Consider the following 24,572-nt stretch of genomic DNA (forward strand, 5'->3'; position numbering starts at 1 on the left):
ATTTTTCTTTTTTTGTACAAGTTGTGTAGGTTGTTTTATATGACCTTACAGAGGTGAATAAACATGCTCTGATATACCATGTTTTACACACAGAATAGACCTTAGAAGGAAACAACATAGAATCACAGAATCATAGAATCACTTAGGTTGGAAAAGATCTATAAAATCATCAGGCCCAACTGCTAACCTACCTGCCTACACTTTGCTCAAAAAACTTGATTTTTATTAGCTAAAAAATATTTAATCCAGTGTATTTAGGAAAATAACATTTTTTCATCAGATTCACTTACTTGGGTTTGGAGGGAAGAGTGTGCAGCTTTTGCAGTGAATTATTTCTTTGACTACAGGCACATCTGTTGGTGGTGGTGGCGGCACTAACCCCATGCCTGGTATCATTGGGTTAATCGGAGTGATTCCAGTCATCATGCTAAGGCTTGGATCAAAGCCTGGTACACAGATTGAATCTGTAAATATATAACATAAAATTCTGTCTTATAAATCTTGAAACTACTTGTTACTATTTTCTTCCACAGACAGTTTTGCTTTAGGCTTTTTTCTACAATCATCACTGTTAAGAAAAGAAGGAAAAAGAAAAAATGAGAATGGGAAAAAGGCAGAGCAATAGGGTGGGAGGGGGAGGTGGATTTTCAGTGAAAAAAAAATCTATGCATAAAGAAGAGAATGTTACATAATTTTAAATATTAACATGACTAAGACATAGGACATTAAAGTGTAAAATCATGCACTGTGAATATCCATTATTATCTGGAATGCAATTTTCTGTTTCATAATGCTACTGTGATGTTTACATTGCCTTCTGACCAGAGTGTATGAAGACTATCATTTCATATCGATATGCCCTCTCCATCTAATTGTCAGACAGACGTAGCCTTCTCACATAAGTGATCTTGATTTATGAACACTACAGAGAAAGATCCATTTCTGGCTGTTTTATAGAAGTGTAGTTAGCCAAGACTTCTAACCATTTTACCCTGGAATATAAAGTTTCAACTGCATAGAATGAGGTTTTTTTGAACCTTGGAATTAATTTCTACTTCTCCTGTTGTTTAATCAGATTAGTAGACTCCCTTCAACACATGTATTATTAAAATATACCACCATAGCCCCATAAAGTAAAATGCATATTTGGCAAACATTACTCTTTCTTCCTTCCTGATCTCTTTGCCAAGACTTCCATACGTATTATTTAAAGCTGAAAGATTTACTGGGGAGCACCAGTGCTGTAACACCAAGAATTGTAATAAGCAGATGTTTCAGATGAACTGAGAGCCAACTTCTGAAATTTGCTTTCGTTAAAAACAAGGCTTTGGGTTTCTTGTGGCATAATGAATAAAATATTTTGAGAGACCGATCTCTTTGTTGGCATAACACTGCTGCTATTTGGCGTCATAAATTATTTAAAAGAAGAGAGTTACTTTGGTGTTCTACAGGTTTTCTGCTGAGCTTTCTGGCTAGCAACTGGAAAGTATTTTATGATACGTGTAAACATGGGATTTGGTAGCTCGGGAGCTTGCTTGTTTTGAAGAAGCAAAGGGCAAACAACTCCTTGTATATGATTTTTGGTTTCTATTTATATTTAGGAAATTTGAGCTACATTTGCTACAAGGCAGCATGATCAATAGAATGTGACCAGAGGCCTGTTTCTTCATCCTAAATCTGCTGCTGAGAAGTGACCCTGGGTCAGCCACTGACCTTTCTGTATATTAATTTCCGCATCTGAAAAACAGGTACAATAATACTCACTTACTGGTGAGGATTAGCTCACATTTCCATAGCACTTTACAGGTGTTAAGCACTCTGTGGGGGCTGAAAATTAGCATTATGATTCCTGTAAAACATCCATAATCATCTTCTCTTGGAAAGACAACTGAGGATTGAGAACCTCTACTCCAACAGAGCTCATGTCTGCCTCGGATGCATGCTCCCTGCTCTCTGCACACCGACTGAGCCTCCATCACTTTCTGGCAGCTCTGTACAACAAGTGTAGCAAGTGCACAGCAGGCAGGGATTTGCTTTAGGCCTATTGAAGACTAGTATTAATGAAAACTCATGATATTACATTACTTTTTTTTTTTTAATAAGTGGGCTTATGAAAAAGGATTTGCTCTGGGTGTGATGCTTTTTCCAATACCAATGTATATGCATTGCTTTTCAGATTAATCTTTGAAACTTTAAGCCTGTCATTTATTCCACAGGATGCAGTGGTGGCTGTATTAAATATTCATGGATAGCGAATGCTGGAAGATGAAGTCAGAGGTGAAAGGCCAACATATAATTCAAAGAAGTCCTTAGGCTATGCTAATTTGCTTGATCTCATTTTTAACATCAGACTTCTGACAGTCACAGCAGGCCATCCTGTGGAGCACGCTCCTGCTGTGGGTAGAAGTCCACCACTGCTACCCACTGCTAAAGCAGCCCACAGAGCTCCATGGGACACAAAGTGGAGCAACACAACAGCACTCAAAGCCTGGTGTCATACCGGTCCTCTCCTATGATCAGAGAAAACCGGGAGTGGAAAGATGCCAAGGAAGGCATCTTGTCCACTTCTCTGAACAAATGTAGGATCAGCTACAGTCCCAGACAGATATTAAATTTCATATGAAATCCAATATCCATAGCAGACCCACAGCATTCTGTGGTAAGGATGGACCAGTATAAGAAGATGGACCAAAAGCCAAGTCTCCCTGTCCTGTATGCATATTTCAGGTCCTATGTGACCACCAACGAAAAATAACATCATCCAGTGACTGCCACCACAAGTTGCATTTAATGGTTGCTCTTCTCTCTTTGAAACAACCACTAGATACATTTCAGCTTCTCTACAGGAGTAGCAAACTGAAACATCAGCAAACTCTGCTTAAACCAGAGATACGTGGTCTCACCTAAAGCAAAGACGGCAGATTTCAATAAGGTACAGTTTTCTGAATATTCCTTTAGCAGTGGTGCAGATACAGAGAGAAACAAATCCAATGGAGATGGCAACAAGGAAACTCATGACCACAAATATTGTGAACATGGCTTTGCAAGAGAACTGGGAGGGAGAATTTTTAGGTTGCATGTCAATCAAAGCAGGTTTGTGATTAAAGCGGAAGAAAATTATTTGACACTAATTCCTGCCACATTCAAGGAAAAGTGACTTTGTAAGTAACTTTGCCTGTGTTAAATAAGTACATGGCTTTGTCATCAGTTTCTTTTACAACTGGAATCAATCTAAAAGAGCACGAGCAGAGTGCTCGGGGCTAACACTCCTGAAATGTCCTTCTAGGTGTGCTGGGATTCCGTGCCTCCAGAAGGTGACTGTACTGAGCTATATTGAAGAGGACTCAGTCAATAACTCTTGAAATCTAATTCTATATCTTCCAGGCACTAATCCAAACCCCGCTAAGGTCAATAGCCAGATTACTGAAGGCATGAACATCTTTTAACCAGGCACAGGTTTGCTTGCTCTGTCCTCTTGAATAAGTTGCTTCAATTTCCCAATGTGTTAAATTGAGAATGAAATGCTTTCATACACCACATGAGCACTGAAAGGATGCACAGGTATCATTTGTAGAGCATCCTGGAAATGAAAATAATTTTCTGAATACTAAAAACTACTACTATGCATTGCAATGATGGAAAATTCAGCTGGATTTCTAAACAATGAAGATCTTTGCCAGACTCCTGAAGAGATTGATGGTGCTTGTATCTACAGAGAAACTGATGCATGCGACCTGCATACTGCTGACAAATCATAAAGAGAGCCCACAGATGGGATGTCCAAAGGAAATACTGGTCTGGACTCTGAGATGCAGAGAAAAGGGAACTGATAAAGTCACCAGAAAGGAAAGTCAATAAATCTGCCACATAGGATCCAGCAAAATCCCAAGTTTAACTATATCAATGCTACTGAGTGGTGCAATAATAGAAGCTGGATGTACAGCTCTTGTCTAGGGATAGGGGACAATCATCCATCATCAACACCACTGCAGTCTGCCCCAAGTCCTGGCATAGTGCCTGTTTGGAGCAGGACCAGGATCAGAACAGCAGAGTTAGAGCTGGAGACAACTCTGGTTGAACTTACTGGTAAGTTTGTTGGTATTCAGAATCAAAGATAATGGTAGAGTAATACAGGATTTCAAAAAATGGGAATCAACCCTGCCCACCTATGTTTTTTTAACAGATCCATTTGGACATATGTTTATTAAGATACTGTAGGCATGAATATACTACATTAAACACAGAAATACATTGAATGTCTATACTACACCTCTGAAGAGGTAAACAAGAGATATTTTATGCTTTAAATGATCACAGCATTATTTTTAAAGGGTTCTATACATACATTCATGCAGCCAGATAAGGGTTTATGATCTCTTGAAATTATAAATACCCACTTTGCAGAAATGAGAAAATTTAAATTTGAAAAATGTTAGTAAATAATTACTAAACTAAATCATTCAAATGGGAAGTAATCAGAGGTGATAAAGAACTTCAAGAATGGAAAAGTATGTTGTTCAAATTTGATTCCCTGTGGATACTGTACATAAGGTTTGAATATTCATACATTTGTACAAGAAAGCAAAAAGACTGAATGTCAGTATTTTCAAGTTCACATTCTGCCTGTATTTGGCAAAATGACTTAATTCTTGTTTCATATAATAAGAAATTGGCATGGTGGAGAACAATGAAAACCTAGGAAGAACAAATATCTGGAACTGGCAGTCAAAGAGGCAAGAAGAAAAATCTTCTTGAACACTGGAAGTAGTTTTTAAAGCTCCCTTTTCTTTCAAGTATAATATAGGAAGAACAAAATGTTTCACATGAAATCTTTGGGTCTAGAAATATAGAAGAACAATAAAATCCCTTTAAACATAACCATTCTAACACAGTACATAGTCTAAAACAATTACTTTTATTAGTCTCCATTTTGGGAGTGCAGGAGCAACTTTGTCATCCATAAATATAACCACACAGCCTTGGAGAAGCATCCTTCTTTCCTTCTTTGGCAACACTTGCTGTCTGAGTCACCTTCTGTTTTTGTCACATTATTGCTCTGCCCAAATAACATGGCTGCATACTCCTGGCAACTGTGTTTTTGGGGATTGCACTCCATCGCCATTATTAAGCTACCACCACATTTCCGCCAGCCTTTACCACAAGTTATATATCTGCTCATATTGTTTTTTAAGGGTATAATCCCCTACATGATTTTCAGTATTAGCCCTTGGATGTGTCATTTTCTTAGCCTGCAACTGCCAATTTTTTCTGCAGTGTTTTACGAGACCTGCCAAGTTGTATTTCTGTTGGATGCATAAGAAGACCCTGAGTGGAAACACGGATTTGTTTATGTGCCCCTACTCACACGCATGGAAGGTTTCCACCAGGGACATCATCAGCCATGTGGCTCAGACCTGCTGGTTGAACACACAGAATGGTGGTGAGTGGTGAAAACAATGATCTGAGAGCAAAATAGCTAACCAAAACAAAAAACACTAAAAGGGTCCCCATGGCCTGGGAGTGATAATTTTATACCTAAGAAAAAAGTCTATAAAAAAAAATCTGGTTCCTGGAACAAAGTTGCCTGCCAACACACACTGCAAGGATTAGGACAGTCCAGGCAGCAGCTGGTAATAGATGTACTAAGATGCTCGTTAAACTTTGTTTTTTTGTGGAGAAAAATAAAAGCTTCTGGAGACTAGAGATTTGATTTTGTACTTCAGAAACACCATTGCTGAGTATTCTCAGACTGAACACAGAGTTGATTTCTACAAGTTGAGATTTAAGTTTTCCTGAAAAAGGGCAAATCTAATACAGTGTCTGCCTCCCTTAAAATAAATATATATATATATGTATGTGTGTGTGTGTGTGTGCGTGTATATGTATTACTTGGCAATAACAAAGAAAGAGTATTGGGGTTTTTTCTCTGAAATCAAGGAAGACCCTTATTAGAACAAGAAAAAGATCGCTATTCTAAAAACTTCTTCCATTTTTGTCTAAAATTCTCCCTCAAAACTCTACAGTCTGCCAGTGTCTTTATCCTCATGTCAGTGTCCTTTTTTCTGTATCAGCAATTAAGAATAAATATTCAGCTGCAACCTAAAGATCAAGATTGGATCATTGTTTTCCCTGTTCATTCAAATATTACCATCTTCTACGTTTCAGGAAGTTTTTGGTCAAAATTACTAATTTAATCAGTACTACAGGGCTTCTGACAGTGTAACAAGTCTTCCTCAATAGAAAAAAAAAGAAGACAGAAATGGGAGTGGGAGTAGGGCACCGACCACTGATGTTCCTAGGAGATGTACCGATTGAATTTGGTGTTGATCCAGCTGGAGTAGCCCGGTTGCGGAGCACCGCTATCAGCCCCTTTGGAACGCAGCAGCGTGGCAGCCACCAGCATCTTCCAGCACCTTTCCCTGTCCAGTTTAGATGTCATTGACCATCTAGACTTCTCTGTTTCTAAAATAGATGCTGGATTGTCTGGTAAACTTCCAGATGCATTCAAATAAACAAAGGCAGGGTGAAAAAAGTCTGACAGCTCTTCCATTTGACCATAACCACTATCTTCGTGCTCCAGAGCAAGGACCACCTGACTGTGGCCAGTGGCAGATGTCCAGGGAATCAGAATAAGAAATAGGCAGATAAAGAGCAAATTATTTTTAGCTCGTATACATTGAGTGCTTACATATTGTCAGTGGTAGAGATCACAACTGAACAATCCTTTCTACCAGGCACCTATGACACATGACTTGATTTATACCTTTTCACTAAATCCTACTGTGTACCTATTTACATTTTGAATCTGTTGGAAACTGTTTACGTCTCTGGCTTTCACAGTGTGCTAGTAACAGAATGGAGAAATGTCCTTCCTTTGCTTTGCTAAAACAAGGTATCTGGCAGATCCAGGCACACCTTCTAGTTCCTCCATCCTGAGAAACTGTGAATAGCTGTTCCTTATTCACCTTATCTACAAGATTACAGATTTTATTTCTGCTTTTATACTTTGCCATCTGTTTGGCATGTGATCTTTGTCTCTGCAGAGCTACTACAAAGGAATACGGATATGGAACCTCTGACTGTGGCCCCTTTTAAAATCCTGAGAAGGTAACTGCAAGGGCAGAGACGTCTTTGTAGGTGCTCATCTAGCCCTGAATTTTTGAAGAAGTGAATATTAAAGACATGGGCAGATGCCCTTAAATAAGTGCTGCATGTGGGCATAGGGTTCCTGCAGGAACAGGAGTGAGACACACAGCATCAAGGTGTGTGTCTGTGTATGTGTTTGCATGTGCATGGGTGTATTTGGAGGAGTGGAAACAATTGAATGAAGGAGAGGCAGGAAATCACCTCCTTGACCTTCAGCTTTCACAGTTGGCCAGGGGATCCATCTTAACACTATTCAGCAAGAGCTATATTCTGTGAAACAGAGCCTGGACTATTGCAAAAACAGGTCTCTAAGGGAATTTTGGCAAAATACAGGGGGTGAGGAGAATCTAGATGAATGTTTCTCATTAATAATCAACAAAGTAATAATTTATATGAACTCTACAGTGTCTGCCAGACCCACTCCATAAACAAAGCCCTTGTAGCATCATCAAAACACTTGCCACTTGAAAATTACTTCTATGAGACATATATCACTGACAAAGCTTTAGGGCTGTATTGTACTTTTGTTGTTTTGAAGAAAGCACTATGTCTGCACAGAGGAATAGTTTACAGCAGACAATCCTGAAACTTTAGATGCTATTCCTCAGTACTGGCTGTGCTGTAGCTGAAAACACTAAAAGCAAATCCAGCTTGCTCTTGATCCCTGCCCACAAAATCACACGACGAACACTATATTTGGAGCAATATACATGACAAAGACTAAATTAAAGAAAACCACCTTCTCTTTTTACAAGCAAATCACAGGGTGAATCACTCCTGGTTCATCCTTTATTGCTGCAGCGCTTGGCACAACAGGACCCCAATCTTGTTTAGGGCTTCTAATGCAATGTAAATAATAGGAGAGAATAGCAAATAATAATAATATAACAAAGTGTTACCACAATAGATGCCACTCTCCTGCTCAGATGCAACTTCAGTGCTGTTGTGTAAAGAAATCTACAGCGTCACTATAATGTTATTTCTATTACTCTTTCTGCACATGGATAGCCATCAGTGCCATTTTGACCTCAAAGGGGTCTTGAATGCTACCTGCCCATGCTGAATCTATTTAGTTCCCCCTTAGAAGAGCTCTGCAAAGAAGTACCTGACAGGCAAGCCTGAGAATAAGCTGGAAAACTCAGGAGTTGATGTTGAGGGAGTCTGATGATGGTCTGTCAGTTTTTCACGGCTGACAGCTGCGTGTGTAAGAAGCCAGAGTCAGAAAAAAATTGACTAATCTTAGTCTCCATCCACAATCAGCTGCTCTTCCATGTGTAAAACCCAATTGCCATTGCAGTGGAAATTTGCGGAGGTGAAAACAGAAGAGGGAAAAAAAGAGAAGCAGGAAAATAAGGAAGAAAGAAGGCAAAGAGAAAAATCAAAAGATATGCAAGGAAGGAGGCGAAGGAGAGGGAAAGATGAACAGACAACAGTATCATCTGGAAGCTTTGTGTCATGGGTCCGTGCTCTATCCACAGGCTGTTTTGAGCAGTGCCAGAATTTTGAAGGATTCATGAGTTTATAGCACCTCGCGACATTCAGAGTGCTGACCTCCCCAAAGTCCCTGCTGCTTAGGATCTGCTCCTTGCAGCAGGAACAATGGGCCTCTGCCATCTCCTCATCAATAAATCACTTCCTCATATGGGGTCAGTCACAAGTTCATTGTGAAGAAAGTAGCAAAAATGCAAATTCTGCACACTGCCACCTGATCCCCATTTAACAGCTCCAAAGTCAGTTTGTGAAAGTGTAGGGCTGGTCAATATGCAAGATGCAATGTCATATATTACTTATGCAATGTGAAAATGTGTGCGGATGTATTTCCCGACTTCCAAAAGTCTTTATGCACTCACTGTACGCTGATTGGAATAACCCTCTCCCCTTTTGTACTTTTCCATTCCATTTCTGCAGTTTTGGCCACATCATGGAGGGTTATTCATTAAGACGAGCCTTAGCCAAACAAAGTAGCCTCTTTAAGAACCTTCCATTGGAAGCTGTTCAATCTGTTTGCCCAATGAACCTCTTCCAAAAGTAAAACTTTGCTTTGTTCCTTGAAAACAAGATCGCCTTCCACCTCAAAGCTGGAGAAGATGAAAAAATAAATAAATAAAGTATGATTATACAGCCTAGGAACTGTTAACAGATTTTTTTTTTTTTGCTTGCTGTCTATAGAAGTGCTGTATTGCAGAAATTTGAGAGTCATTTGTATGGCACAAAAAGGTTATTGGAAGATATAAGGACCTAAGTAGATGTAAATGAATACTGAAAAGAAGTTGGAGAAATAGGAAAAGATTTCAATTCCCAAGCCAGGCTAACAGTGAAATACAACTATTGTAATGGATGAAACATAGAAAGCCTCCAATGTGTAAAAGATGGTAAAATACCATCTTCTGGATACTAATGTGACCTCAGAGAAGTGGAGGGGGAAATGAAATTCAGACATTCCAGCAGACATTTCCCAAATGAAAACAAAAGAGACTCCTTTCCTCATGAATCATGAAAGAAGTTCTGGTTGTTTAACTGCTGTTACCGTGTGGATCCTTGAATCTGTGGAATGCATATAAATTCTCTCCTTGCCTTTCCAGGGTCACAAAAGTAACAACAGCCTTGCTGCAACCAGAAAGAAGCTGCACAATCCGGGAAGGAGTAATCACCTGCATGAGCAGGTTCTTGCACAAACACAAGAAAAACTGGGTTCTGTCAGACTGAAGGGTCCCTCTAGCCCCAAAACCTGCCTCTAACAGCAAATCCTTAATTTTGTTTAGTACCAGAACAAGAGAATCCTGAAACAAAACCTTCGTATAATGTTCTCTCAATCTCCAAAACTCTGCAGCTCAAGGGCTTCCTAAGCCAGAGAAAGTTCTGTGTCTCCTTCAGGTTTAGTCTTGGATGAAAAGACCAATGAGCTTTATTGCATGGGATGTATTTCTCTTGGTGTCATTACTAGAGATGACAGAAAGTTGTCCTGTGAAATCAGCTGGAAAATCTTTAGTGACGATATTTCAGACTTTTAACCAAGTTATTCTATGTGCATGCTTCTCCTTCAAAAGCGTGAGCAAGCAGGCTCAAACTATAATGTTACATGATTGTTCCTGGTACTATTTTCCTAGTTTCTTTCATGTTAAATCACTTAAATAGTAGGGTTCAAATTCCTAAAACCACTCTACCTTTAACCCAAAGACTACTGGAAGGAGGGTAAGTATACTAGACATAACAAAGATTTGTTGGCTATAAATTAATGCAATAAGAAATATTGATATTTTGTATTATCTTCTACTAGAACTGTTTGACCTCCACACAATTTATGGCAGTAACTTGTAAGACAATATCTGAATGCTTTGTGAATGGGCAGAATACCTGTTGGATTTGAAATTGATTAACTAACTGTTGAGTAAGTAATAAAGCGGCACTTGGTGAATTAATAAACTGCTTATTAGTTAACAATTAACCAAGAATCCTATCTTGAGAAATACTATGCAACATAAAACAGAAGCCAGAGTTGATAGCAGGAAGTAATGCTCCTCAGTGTCTGTAGAAGAGCTGTCTTAATTAAACTCCAATGCACTATGACAAAGCTATTTTGTCAGATTTTGCCTTTAAAAGCCATCTAGCACCTCAGCAAACTGAAAACGTTCCTGCAAATACAGAGTGTTACTATGGCTCTTCAGGACCATGAAACCATGAAGCTGCTTTACAGAAGCAGGTATCTTTGCTAATGGCAGGCTCAGGTCATGGGCAGTGTATCTCTCTACAAAACAGAAGGATTTGTGAGTTCACAGGTGTTTGAGCCAGGTATGGCCTGATGAGTTGGTAGGCACATGGGGATGAAAAGAATGAGCCTTGGTGACTAGAGAGCTTGCACATAGATATAGATGACAAAGCACATAATATCAGACACAAGTGACTTAAAGAACAGGCATTTTGCATGGAGAAGCATGGGATGAAAGCCATATAAACAAAGAGAAGGGAAACTACCATCCAGTGTATGATTCCCTCTACAGTCAAAAGAGGAAAAATGGCAAAAACCCCCCATGGAACTGAAGATCTGACTGAGCACTGTGGCTTGGGCAACCATCTTTTCTTCAGCTTTGGATAACCTGCAACTCTCTCAGGTTTTGGCTAGACCCCTTCCAGAAGGGAGGGTAAAAAAGTGTGCTAGAGAAGGACAGATTATGTTGCTTACAAAACAGGAGTTTCTTTTTAATCCATCCATTGTTACACTTGCAATTTGACCTGTGTTCTCAATCTCAAACAGATTAAATAAGGAAAAGATTAAACAGTTATGAGTTATAAGCTTCCACATGTTAGCATTGCCTTGACCTGCAGTTGGTAAGATCATGAATGTAATACTTTGCTTGAGCTAGAACTATTTAGAATGGTAGTTTTTGAAACATCTCTTCATTACCTAAGGCTTCCTTTAACTACCACTCCCTTTCACAAAATTTACAGAGTTTTAAAATATCCTGATGCATTCACTTCAATTAAAGATGATGTTTGCTTCCCTTTCCATCTATGAGTCTGACAGTTTTTAGATCCTGATTCTACAAGCACCCTCTCAACTCTCTGAAGCACCTGTTTTAGGCAGCCAGACTCAATGATCAAATGGCTGGGCAATGACAGTAACTGGACTACTCTTCATGGCTGGTAGAGAAATCCCAAATGGGATACCCCTATCTTCATAATAATAAAACAATTATCCTTCTTCAACATGTTGTTTGAGTACAGTAATTATTCCATTGACCAATTTAGAAGAGGTTTGCTATTGAAACAGCATCAGGAGAGTGTGTGTCACGCTAAGGTAGATAAGGGTAGTCCATATATCTGAAAGCTGTTATTTTAGTCTTTCAGCAGACTTAGACAGACATTTCTGCATCCTCTGACATCTGGGTCACAACTGTAAAGTTTTCCAGCACAAGTACAATAATTATAACATTATGACTAGCTTTTTCAGCTCCTTTTCACTCTTTTTGCATCTCCCACAGAGCAGAAAACCCTTCTTTGTGCCATCTGGGTATATCTCTAGTACAAGGAAGGTCAGCAGCAGCTAGAGATGCCAGACTAGCCAGCTGCTCTGCAAGCCTCCCTCCCTGGGGCCTCAGTACCGGAGCCATTATCAATGGAACGGTGCGGACTAATAATCCTTGATTTTGGCAAATAGCCCAGGGGCAGCCACCTGGGATGGGTTAAAATTGTCCTGAGGTTCTTTTAAGTTACTCTGGGAACCGTGCAGGGCAGTGCACAGAACTGGGTTAATGTTTTTGGCCCCCAGTGACTCCTTCCATCTCTCCTGTCTCTCACAGCATGGGGAAATGCATGTCTCAACTAATAATAAACCAACGCTGAGCATGTGGGGAACACCGTGCCAAATATCAAACAGCTGGGGCTCTCTGGCCAGCCATTAGCTAGCCCAATCACAGCATTGCCTGGAGCCTTCAAGAGAAGAAGAGAAAATAAGGTGAGTAAAAAAGAAACTTCCAAATCAACTGGGAAAAAAATAAAAGTCAGAACATTTTTATAAAGCTCTTGTCAAGGAGTTTATTATGGCACAGCTCCTATTTACTAACAAACGAAAACCTCTCATGACATTCTTCACCAAAAAAGGGACTAAAAAGATGAGAATGCTTATAGGAGGAAGAAAGAATCTCTCTACGAACACTTGCATCTCTGTACTTCCAAAATAGCTTAAAATATAGGCATTGGCTGTCTTTCAGCATTGAAAAAAAAAAACCAAACCCTTATATTTTTCCTTAGAAAGCAGCAATCTTGACAACATTCTTACAATGTCATATTTTATTATCCAGTTTAACAGGGGAAAAAGCCTTGTCTGAAAAGAAACCAGAAGTCTTTATAAACGAACAGCATACTTCAGGAAGCAGAATGAGACACTGTGTGGATAAAATTAGTTCAACTTGTATCCCGATTAAGGGAGAACCCAGGCTTTGTATTGCTTGTGCATAACACATTTTAATTTAGATTATATTAGCGGTCGTGTGCAAAACTTGTAGCTTAAAATTCTTGCTGCTAGAAGATTTCATCTGTAATTTCTGTCAGCCTGCACCAAGAATTCATCTGCTAATATTTCAGAGCAGCAAACTAAAGGCATAGCAATTTCACACACACTCACACACAGAACCAACCCCACCATTCAGAAACGAAATTAACCTTTTTGGTATTTGCAATTTGTTATCAGAACCCTCTACATGTGACTCTTGTTACTCTGAGAAGTACCCATTTTTTTTTTTTTTCAAATTAAAGATAAAACCAAATCATTTCAGACAGACTTTGTTTCAAATTATAATTCTTTAACCCATTTTCAAGGAAAATGCATTTCTTTGTAACATTTATAGGCTAGAAAATGTTATCCACATGTTTCTTTTGCCTCACCATGTGCATTTACACAGCTAGGGTTCTGTCAACAGTGTTATAATAAACCATTTCTTTTCAGAGGTTTATACATCAACCATAGAAATATATTCCAGGATGAAAATTGGTGGTGTTGGTTCTCACTTTAAGGATACATTATAGTATTTTTCTTGATAAATTTTTAGCATCTTTTTCCAATATGAAAAAGTAACCCCAACCCAAACTTCCTTCAGAGGCTTTGCAAAGCATTTTTTTAAAAGGTGTCAAACTGCAATCTCTAGTAGTGGGGCAATACAGAAATAACATATTAAACTTGCAGCATGCAAATGTATTGGGGAAAAAGATGACATTGTATTGGGCATTAAATGTACAATAAATGGAGCATAATTGAGGAATGCTCAATAAATAGTGTGCAATCACTTAAGCTTCCAAGTCTTTGATAAAGTCAAAGAGGCCTTCACAAGAAGCGGTCAAATAAACTGTGCAGGCATAAAGTGAGGGGTAAAGCCCTGTCATGACTGATAGAGATCAGAAGCTGGCCAAAGAGACAGGAAAACCAAGAATATGAACAAACAAGCACTTTTCATCTCAGATGTGCAGTGTGATTGGAGGTAATGTGTTGCTAATTGTATTGAAAAGAGAGTGAGTAATGGTATAGCAAAACCCACAAAAGACATGTAATTATTTGCCTGAAAGATTGGACAAGAGCTGGCAATGTGTGCTCACAGCCCTGAAAGCCAGTTCTGGGCTGCATCAAAAGCCAGCAGGTTAAGGGAGGTGATTCTGCCCCTCTGCTCTGCTGATGAGACCCCACCTGGATCCCTGCGTCCAGCTCTGGAGCCTCAGTACAGGAAAGACATGGACCTGTTGGAGAGGGGCCAGAGGAGGGACACCAAGATGATCAGAGGGCTGGAACAGCTCTGCTGTGAGGACAGGCTGAGAGAGTTGGGGTTGTTCAGCCTGGAGAAGAGAAGGCTCCAGGGAGACCCTACTGCAGCCTTTCAGTACTTTAAAGGGACCTATAAGAAAGATGGGGACAGTCTTTTTAGCAGGGCCTGTTATAACAGGACAAGGGGTAGTGGTTTTAATCTAAAGGAGCAGAATTTCAGGTTAGACACAAGGAAGAAATTTTTTACAGTGAGGGTAGTGAAACACTGGGCCAGGTTGCCCAGAGAGGTGGTAGATAAACCATTCCTGGAGACATTCAAGGCCAGGCTGATGATCCCTTTCAACCTGAACGACTCCATGATTCTATGATTGTCATTCTATGAAAAAAAAAATATTTCAAGAGGCAGTTTAGAGGAACCAAACACAAGGAAGTCAGTGGGGCATAAGGATATCAGTGCTAACAAATCCCAAATGAGGCTGCTTGCAGAGGATGGACTGAATGGCTCATGTAGAAAAGATCTGGCAGTGTGGCACTGCATCAAAGGGGCCAGTGAAGACAATTAAAGGTTAGCCTGTAAAAGAGATAAAAGCATGGGAAAAATACTGCAAGCCTCTTAGAAAAAACAGTCTCACCTGACAGACCACGTTCTGAATTAGTCACCTCATCCTCCTCAAGCAATATAAAAGCACAGCAAAAATAAGACAATGAGTATCATCAGGAATATTATAAAGTAGCTCACAGGAACCATCGTAAAAAACTTTGGATTGCTCGCTGGGGAGAAGAGGCAGTTGTGTAGGAGCATTACAAAACTCACGAATTTTAGAGAGGGTAGGTGGGCAGGTTCTGTGGACTCCATGATACAAAATGGAAAGCATTTAGTGAAATAAATAAAGAGGTTGTAAATGAAGAACAGGTTGGCAGAAACACTTCTTGGTTGCAAGAAGTAATTGCTGCCATGGAACTCCATGTTATGTAAAACTGAACTGAAGATAGAACTTACCAGAATTAAAATATAAATAAAGAAATAAATACAGTCAAAAACACACAAAGAAACACATCATAGACCTTAGACAACAAAAGTGTTCCAAATGATAAAACAGGAGGCAGGGCTGCTAAGGTCATCTATTATTTAAATCGTCTGACACTCCTTATTACAACACCCTGTTGTCAGTTGCTTTTAGCTTTGCCAATCATTAACAGTTTGGACTGAAATTTTACATGTCAAATATCTGCCTGAGGCTGATTTACTGTGGAAAATTTTAGTCTGAACAATTCAACTACTGCACAAATGGGGCTGGAGAAAAGTACTTGTTTTTTATTTTTTCATATCATGTTAAAAAATTTGATGTTCTGTCTTGGCAGTCATAGCCCCTCCAGACTTTGGAGTGAGGATGTAATATTTCAGAGGTGAAAAGCTTTCATGCTGTGGTAGTGATATTTGCCATTCTCTTCAAACTCGACCTGAAAATTCAGGCAAATTATGCCTTTGAATAAAATTATATTCACTCATACTCTGAAAAATGGACCTATTTTTGTCTTTAACAGCTGAAATCACAAAGGATTACATCTTCCGTGGATGTACCAGATTATGTTCAAGCCTCCACTCTGCAACCAAGGAAAGAGTTAAAGCAGAAAGAGCTCAGCTATTGTCAACGTTTCAAATTATTTGTTCCAGCTTTTTTAAAACTTGAAACCTAAAGTTACTCTCTACTTCTGTGCTGTTTTTCCTTCAGTCTGTGAAGTTTCAAGCTTAGCCAGTGAGGACAAATCTAACCTTGCGACTCTTGCTGAGATCAGAGTGGTTAAATCAGAACATTGTCTGAGCAGCCTGATTCTCCTAAAAGCCTGTCAGGTCTGGAGCAGCTAATTGGGTCTTGCCCCATATGTTCTGCCTGTGATTTTTCCTGCAACTGAAGATAGAGAGCAACAGAGCCAGCAGGCAGGTTTTTCCCAAGTTTTGCTATTCTTAGTCTCTCTCCTCATTTATGGGGAAAAGTATCTTTCATGCCTATCCTAGGAGACGTTTGCAAAGTTCTGAAATTTTGGCTTTTTTCATTCTCTGGCCATTTCATTTGAAACATCGCCACTCTGCAGGAGTTTTGAAGGGAAGCAAACTTTTCAGCCTGTAACTTGCAGTAGAACACATTATGAATAGGATGTATCTAATCCACTCTGAACCAGCTGCCAGCTCACCACCCAAAACCAGTTTCACCAGGGGGGTAGAAAACAGCTTTTCAAGCAGTAAGTGAGGACCAAGCAGCTGATGGCAGCTTGTTGCAGGTGTCCCAGGACCAAAGAGAGAGCAGGTCAGAGCTGACCATAGCGTCTACCATCCTCTCTGTCAGGAGCAGCTCAGCTCACCATATTGCTGTGTTACAGGCACTTGAGGGGCTGCTGGCGGAAGAGAGAAGGGATGGTGGCTGGCGGTGCCATCAGCTTGGTTGGCAATGGGTAGATGCCATAAAATCTGGATAAGGCCCATGCAGCTGGGTTGGCTGAATTCCCTATAGTCAGTAGATTAGTGTCTTTTAAAATTTATTTTATTTTATTTTTTTTTTTTCACCAGCAGAACTTCTGCTAGCTCCCTCATCACCCTAGGATGGATCCCATCTGGTCCCATTGACTTGTGAGGATCCAGATGGCTCAGTTAGCAATAGGACAAGGGGGCATGGGCTTAAACTCTGCCAGGGGAAATTTAGGCTGGATATTAGAAAGAAATTCTTTACAGAGAGAGTGGTCAGGCATTGGAATGGCCTGCCCAGGGAGGTGGTGGACTCGCCGTCCCTGGAGGTTTTTAAACTGAGATTGGACATGGCACTTAGTGCCATGATCTAATAAACGGACTAGAGTTGGACCAAGGGTTGGACTCGATGATCTCTGAGGTCTTTTCCAACCCAGTCGATTCTGTGATTCTGTGATTCTGTGAACTGTTTAGCTCTGCGGGTCATGTTCTCAGATGTACTACAGCTGTATTCAGGGCAGCTCAGAGAAGAGGCTTTTAGCACCTGGGACTGCAAGTGGCTGCTTTGTCCTTCGATTTGTGCTGAAGTGGCCTCAGGGCAGTTCTGAGTTTTGTAGGGCTGGGTACTTAAGGAAGGCTGCTAATGGGCCACATGCCCTGCTGCCCCGCTCTGCATAATGCTGGCTCTCAACCACCTTTGCCATGCTGGTGAATTTTCAGCCTTTCACATTTTAGGCAGCTTTATAGCTTCTTTGCACTGCTGAAATGGGACAGAAGGACCAGGTTAGGAAAGGTACTCTCTAGGTCTAGCATACATGCTTTAAACTCAAACAATAAATTTGCTGTTCGGAGAGGTTTCTGACTGGCTCCTTTGGTCTCTGGGTTCCAGCACTGAGAGGATTTATGTTTCACACCGTGTACAGTAGTTCCAGATATTTAAATCAAGAACGTACTCGGCCAGGCTTCACAGGAAAGTATACTACTTCAGACTGAATTATAGCCAGCATCTTTATGTTTTGTTGTCACTAAAGCACTAAACAGCTCCATGCTGCCTTGTATAATTCTCAGGTCAGGTTTCTCAGATTAAATGCCAGTCTCACATTATGAAACAGGTTGTGTTCCTGAGAACTAAATCACAAAATAACTATGGTCCTAGTCCAGGAATTCACATGCATTATTTTTGCACTCACCTTTTCCAGCATTTCCAGATTTTAAGTTTTATGTTACCATGAACAGCCATGGTCATGGTACCCCTCAAAATGTAAATTGACGTCATTCTGAATCACAGATGAGATATAGTACATCCATCAAAAAAACACCCAATGTGGCAGAAGTAATGCAAAACCTTTCCCACTTTATCTGCCACTTTATAAATCTGACTGCACTTGTCTGAATCTTTTTCCCTAGCGCTTGTTAGATTTCAGCAGAATTCTCCTTCATGTTGTGAACTGAATATGAAAAAGCAAAGCAGTAAAACTGATACCCAGCAAAGCTAAAATGCATAGTAGCACTGAATTGGAAGGTGAGCAAACCACATCTCATTAGCATAATTTTCTAAGCAAAGGAGTAGGGGGGAAAAGGAAAAAAAAAGCCTCTTCAGGAGAGAAAGAAATAAAGAATGTCATATATCTTGAAAGGGAAGAAAAGGGATAAAAGAGAGATGACTGATATGAGCATAGATGAAAATGTAAAACACCCAGCAACTCCTTCTTTGACATTCCCCTTTGAAGGCAGTCTACTGCAGAGCAGAATATTCTAAAATAAATATTTTGGACTGCACTTTGCATGCAGTTCCACCAGTGTGACTCCACTGCTACTAGCAGGGCCGTGCCAGTGTCCCAGGTGGCAAGGATGAAAACAGAAGCTCATTATGGAATGAGAAATGTAAGAATGCTTTGGTGAAAGCACATTCCCTGCAGAGTGCTGCGCAAATAAAAAGAACATTTAAATAATACTGCCCCTTGATCCTCTCAAAAGCTGAGAGCATGTCTATTCAGCTAGAAATCCAAAAACCCAGCCAGTTTACAAAATGTGCTTGATCCTTGTGTAGGACCCTGTGGCATTTTCTTTCAGTGAAAAGATCTCCAGATGTTATTTTTACTGTTGATCTTAAGTAAATGTATGTGTCTAGCTAAACAGGCTTAAACGCAAGAGCCACCTAAGAGAACAATGCTGAAATGCTTAACTTGATTTATGGACCAACTGTCAAACCCTTGTTTATGAACATCTGGCTGGGAAGGTGATTTGAAAAGTTTTTCTGTCAGTAAATATCAGCATTGTAAGCTCTTCTACTTACAGACAGCTTTAAATTGTAAATGTAATTAGTGGAGAAATGGCATCAGCGTGTACATCTAAAGTCACATTCAGCTTATTCATGCACACAAAAATTCGTTTTACAGCACTGCTAACATGTAATGTGTAATCATTCGCAACTTCTTAATTAAGAAAATACACAAAATACTGGGTTCAGAACCCGAAGATTGCTTTCTTCGCAAGCTGCAACGAGCAGGTGCAAGGCTGTCTCTTGTGACAACCCTTCAAAGTAAGCTTCATTTGCCACCCTGACAATTTCTCAGCAACCACTGTGGCCTGGATTCGACAGCCCAGCTTTCTCCCACACCTCCGTACCTGTTCCCTCTAGCTTTGTCACACAGGTCCAGCAGGAGCTCCTGGGAGAGAGGAACCTCACCCCTCCTCTGCCCACCTCCATATGTTTCTTAGCACAGTTTCTGCAGTTTCCCATGAATACAACAGCTTGTAAGGGCCTAAATGCCACAGCAACATTCCTAATTCAAAGGCTGATATAATCTAAAACCTACAAAGCAAGGCTGATCCCAGGAAAATCAGATTTTTCTCTCCTTCTTCCCCTGTTTTGTGACAATATGACAACTCTCAGATGACACAATCCAGGAATCCTTTCTGTAATTCAATTCTAGTTCTGAAGCAAAAGTCTACTTTGATCCCGGGTCTAATCTAATAACGGGGAATGAAGAGTTTTTTTTCTGAGGAATTTCTTTGTTCACTGAGAAACAGCAGCAGCTTTATTGCAGAAATACACTTCAGCTGAAATGAAGATAACGGCAATCTGAGACCTCACTATAGATTCTGAGAGATTCAGATCACCCACACAATAACATGGCACCTAGGACAGGAGCCTTTTCACCTCCTCATATGGTCCATGGAAAAGGTGGAAGATTGTGTATAGTGACTCAGCCCACCCACGGAATCTCTGCATCCCCTGATGGAGAATTCTCTTTCCAGAAGCTATGACAGAAGCCTACTGTCATCACACTCCTTTCTTTGCCATTCCTGTTGCACACTCAGTATCAGGGAGGCAGAACGTTGTACATCCTTCCTTGCTATAAAGAAACCACTGGGAAGTTACTGGAGTACCTCAGTAACTCAACAACAACAAAAAAAAAAAGAATAAAATTTTGAACTCAGACTTGGTGGAAAACTTACTGTGACCCAAAGAAGTGACTTAGAACAATGTTGTTTTGATTAAGTCACATTAGAAAAAAACTTATTATATTCTTGAGTGGCTATGCAAACAAGCAACAGCCAACACATTTACTGACAAGGATGGGATGTTCAGACATGCTTAAAACATTGAAGGATTTCACCACATGAAATCTTCACAAAAAACATTGACTAGAAAACTGTTGCAAAAGGGACTGTTGCAAACAGGGCTGTTGCAAAAGGGACAAGATGAAAAATGTGTCAGACTGAAGCGGAGTAGTAGTCCGTTTTGAACGAGGCAAAAGGTATTCAGGAGATAGGGGGCACAGAAAGACAAGCTGAAGCTTTTTTTAAGACATTGTGGTTATAAATGATAAGAAAAATGAGTACGGAAGCAGCATATTTGTTTCAATTTCCAAAAGTATTTGACAAGTTTCCATAGGAGAGATTAATGACTAAGAGGCACAGAACAAGAATAAAGAAATAAAAAAGTCTCCTGTGTATAAAAACTAGCTCGAATTGTTGTTTTGCCCTTAGAAGAAGACTACCCGTCTCACACAAGAGATCTTTTCCTTACAGCCATAAATTGACCATTATCCTGTGAGTCTGGATTTGGAGAGCTATCTTAAGAATAATGTCACACATTTGTAATAGCATTGCTGTAGCTGTAATGGTCTAAAGTCATAAGCAAGACAAGGTTTATGGGCCAGTGTAGTCAGAAAAAATAGAAAAGCCCATGTTCAGGTTGGAGATAGAAGCAGTGAACTTCTAAGCTAAATATAAGTAGGGAGCACATCCTTTGAGTTTAATTAGAGATATTAAGTCAGGTAGACAAAAAAGCTGGTTGGCACATGTAAAAGAGAAGGGAATATTAAAAAGGAAGTGGTGACACGGTGGTTATTCTGTAAGGAAATACATAGGCAAGCCTGTGGCAGATGAAAAGCTTAATAAAGGGAGGAAAATTATAATGTGTCACAAAACTACTCCTTTTGAATCCACTTTTTTTTTTTTTTTTTTACTGTCTGCTGTAATTAAAGTTTTAGTTCTCTGGTTGCCTCAGACCATCAGAGGGCTGGTGCAATTTTCTCCAGATTTTTCCAAGTTGGTCCAAGAAGCAATATAACTTCTACCCACAAATCTTGCTTTACACGGCAGGCACACAGCTGTGCAGGCTCACTGTACAGCGCTCGCTTCCTTACTCGGTGAGCAAACGTATATTAGGGGAGCCCGCAGTGACTTGTTCTCTCCTCCACAGTCCCCAAGGTCAAGGCAGCGCCGGCTGTGAATAGGCCAGGGCATTAAATGAGGGGGTTAATTATATGTGATGGAAAAGACTTCTGTTTGTTTGTTTGTTTTCTGGGTTTTTCTAATCTAAAAGACAGATGAAGCCTGGTCTTTTATGGTCAGATTAGTTTTTCTTTGTTTTACTAAAACATGGAAAAAAAATTATGTCTCTTATTCCTGCTGGGTCTGCAGACTTGCATGAGTGGAAGATGGAAACTGGGTCCTATTCTGGTCTGTTATTATTGATGCCGGGGCTCTCTTCACCTAACCCCGGGGTCACTCTCTCCTCTTATGTTCATCTCCAGAACTCCAGGGGGGACAATCAAAGCTCCAACCACAATATTTGATCAGCAACATTTTACTACTGAATTTTACTGATGCCAGAGTGAAAACAGGTTTGTTACGCTTTAAATTCCCAAATAAGTTTGCAGAGCAAGCAGCACTTGCAAACCTGTAAACTCTATTTATATGCAGCCATCAAGTAACATGGACTTTCCTGATATTTTCAATCTATAACATAACCGTAAAAGAAAACTATGACAGGTTGTCATCTTTTGATCATAAAAGTGTGGTGAGCAATAAAAAAAGTCCTCTGGAGGACTTCTTTAGTTCATGCTTACTATATACATATGTGGATGAGACATTAAATACAGTATCTCAAGGCTACAGATGAAACAAATCTTGGAAGCACAAGAAATAACAGGTCGTATAATCAAGCCTAGTGAGATGTGGCTCTCATGCAATGTGGCCCACAGAGGCCAGATGACATTCTGGATCAGAAAATGTGAAATAATTGAGCTAGGATAAGGCAAGAAACCTAAGAAATGTGTGAAAACCCACACTGTGGGTTTCTATCGATAAAACACTGAGAAAATATCACTAGATCCACAACCTGAAGCCTGTTAGCAATAAGAAGGGAGAATTACAGTATACAGCAACGGTGGCTAGAACACGCAGACGTGATAATGTCTCTGTTACACGATCCTTAGAATAATGGGATCCTTCTGTTACTACTTGCAGTAGCTAAGAGACCTTAGTGCCCGTATCTGTTGCATTACAGAGATCACATTCAAATCCACACCCACGCTTTGTTGATGGAAAACTAGAGATCAAGGGAAAGAGAAGGCAGTGAGGTAGGAATACAACTATCTGTTAAAGGTGCTGTGGTAAAAAAGCCCTTCACTGGGAACTCAGGGCCTCAAATCCCTGGGTGAATATTTGGAAGGATGGTTAATTCTCATGTCCCTGGTGAGCCCAACTGCTGAGGTAAAACACTGGAAGAGAGGCAGTCCCTGTGGGACACCAAATGGTGTATATGAGTCATTAGCTATCATCATTTTGTTTTCTTAGCACTGCACCTTTGCGTTTCTAAGGTGTGTGCACGTGTAGAGGCACATGCCACCCCATCAGCTGGTGCTGAAGCAGCTTGTTACAGGGAAATATATGCTGGGATCCTTCATGGAGATAGATGTTCCCTCTTGAGGCCCACTACAAGAAACTTCCATTCATACATAGTATAGAACCCTTGTCTTCAAGAGGACAAGCTTTGTTCTGATGATTACATGCAAGACTATTTCTACAAAACTGGATGGTCTGTTTTTTGTTTTGTTGTGGGTTTTTTTGGTGGTTTTTGTTTTGTTTTGTTTTTTAATTCCAGCTTTATTTCCACTCAGACAACAACAACAAAAACCGACAGAAATGTGGGCTGTTTGCTCTTTTTGAAGGGAAAATGTAGGGCACAACAAAAACCGACAGAAATGTGGGCTGTTTGCTCTTTTTGAAGGGAAAATGTAGGGCACATGTTCCAAACCACATTTAGATTTTAAAGATCGGAATTTACACCTTGAATTGAAGCCAGGAATGATCTTAGTCTTGAGGTTGAAAGTCCTTAGTTTTGGGAGTTGATAAACCAGTCATGACAAGCCTGAACTGGCTATGGATTATTACAAAATCAAGTTTGATTACCTACTTAAGGTAATTAGACGGAGCAGAACAAAAGGACATGGAAATAAAAGGCGACCGACACATGTAGGAAGAACTGGAAGAGATATTTTACTTTACACAGGCTGGTGGATACTGGATGAACTTGTACTTGGGATCTTTTCATATACCGAATTTGGGTTAATAACATAAAGGAACCCTGCAATATTTATAATAAGCAATTTATTAAATCAGCTAGTTTTGGAGCTGCTCAGCTGCAGGTTCTCATTCCCTGCTGTCTGCACACAGCCCTGATATCCAGGTGCAGCATCTGAGCTCTCTCCTCCTACAACCCATGATCCTTCTTTAAGTCCCAGGGTGTTACAGAACTATTAAAAGCACAGAAAAGAAATGGTGCTAAGACATTTATTACATTAAAGGACAGCAGCACTGTGTTTGGGTCTAAACACACTAAACATGAGGGACTTAAAAGAAAATAAAATCTGGACACTATGCTTTCCTGTCCTCTTGATTTTGGAGAGTTTATTGTTATTTTTAAGAAATATTTAATTCATTTATGGTACTGGTTATTCTAGCAGATAAGGCTGTAGGACATTCTGACATGTCTTTAAAATACTTCTAAAAAGCATGTCTGGAGTACCAAAATTGTTATCAAAAGGCCCCAGAAAACAAGGTTTTGATGATTATTCCTAGAAGGGCTGAGTCATGCAAGTTCAAGTATAGATTACATCCTAAAACAGAGGGTTTCCAATAGAAGGGTTAAATAGATTTGACAGATAGAGCTCAAAATAGGGAGAAACCTTGACACTGCATTTGGTTATAATATTCCACATTTTATCCCCAGTGAAATGAACCATTAGAAATACAATTGTCTCAGGGAGAACAAAAAGAGTTGAAGAAGCATATAACTTGCTCTCTCCATCCACTGCAGTCTGGACGTGTCTCTTCGGAAGCACAGCTCCTGCTGCCAGGTCTTTACAAAGAGGTGACAATAAGCACATCTGCACCTTCTCCCACGGTGCTGTCTCCTCT

The 24,572-nt window shown here is 40.0% G+C and overlaps 1 protein-coding gene across 8 annotated transcripts in view; it reads right to left on the bottom strand.

The window, feature by feature from the left end:
* ENOX1 (ecto-NOX disulfide-thiol exchanger 1) overlaps positions 1 to 24,572 on the bottom strand; it is a 361,050-nt gene that overhangs the window by 107,302 nt on the left and 229,176 nt on the right. For all 8 annotated transcript variants that reach the window (XM_082057097.1, XM_082057090.1, XM_082057091.1 and 5 more), the window contains one exon: positions 291 to 464. In XM_082057097.1, the coding sequence (XP_081913223.1) occupies positions 291 to 464 (174 nt within the window). The remainder of the gene's footprint in view (positions 1 to 290; positions 465 to 24,572) is intronic.

Source organism: Streptopelia decaocto (genome assembly GCF_964273445.1).
Source record: "Streptopelia decaocto genome assembly, chromosome: 1".
Classification (NCBI taxonomy): Eukaryota; Metazoa; Chordata; class Aves; order Columbiformes; family Columbidae; genus Streptopelia; species Streptopelia decaocto.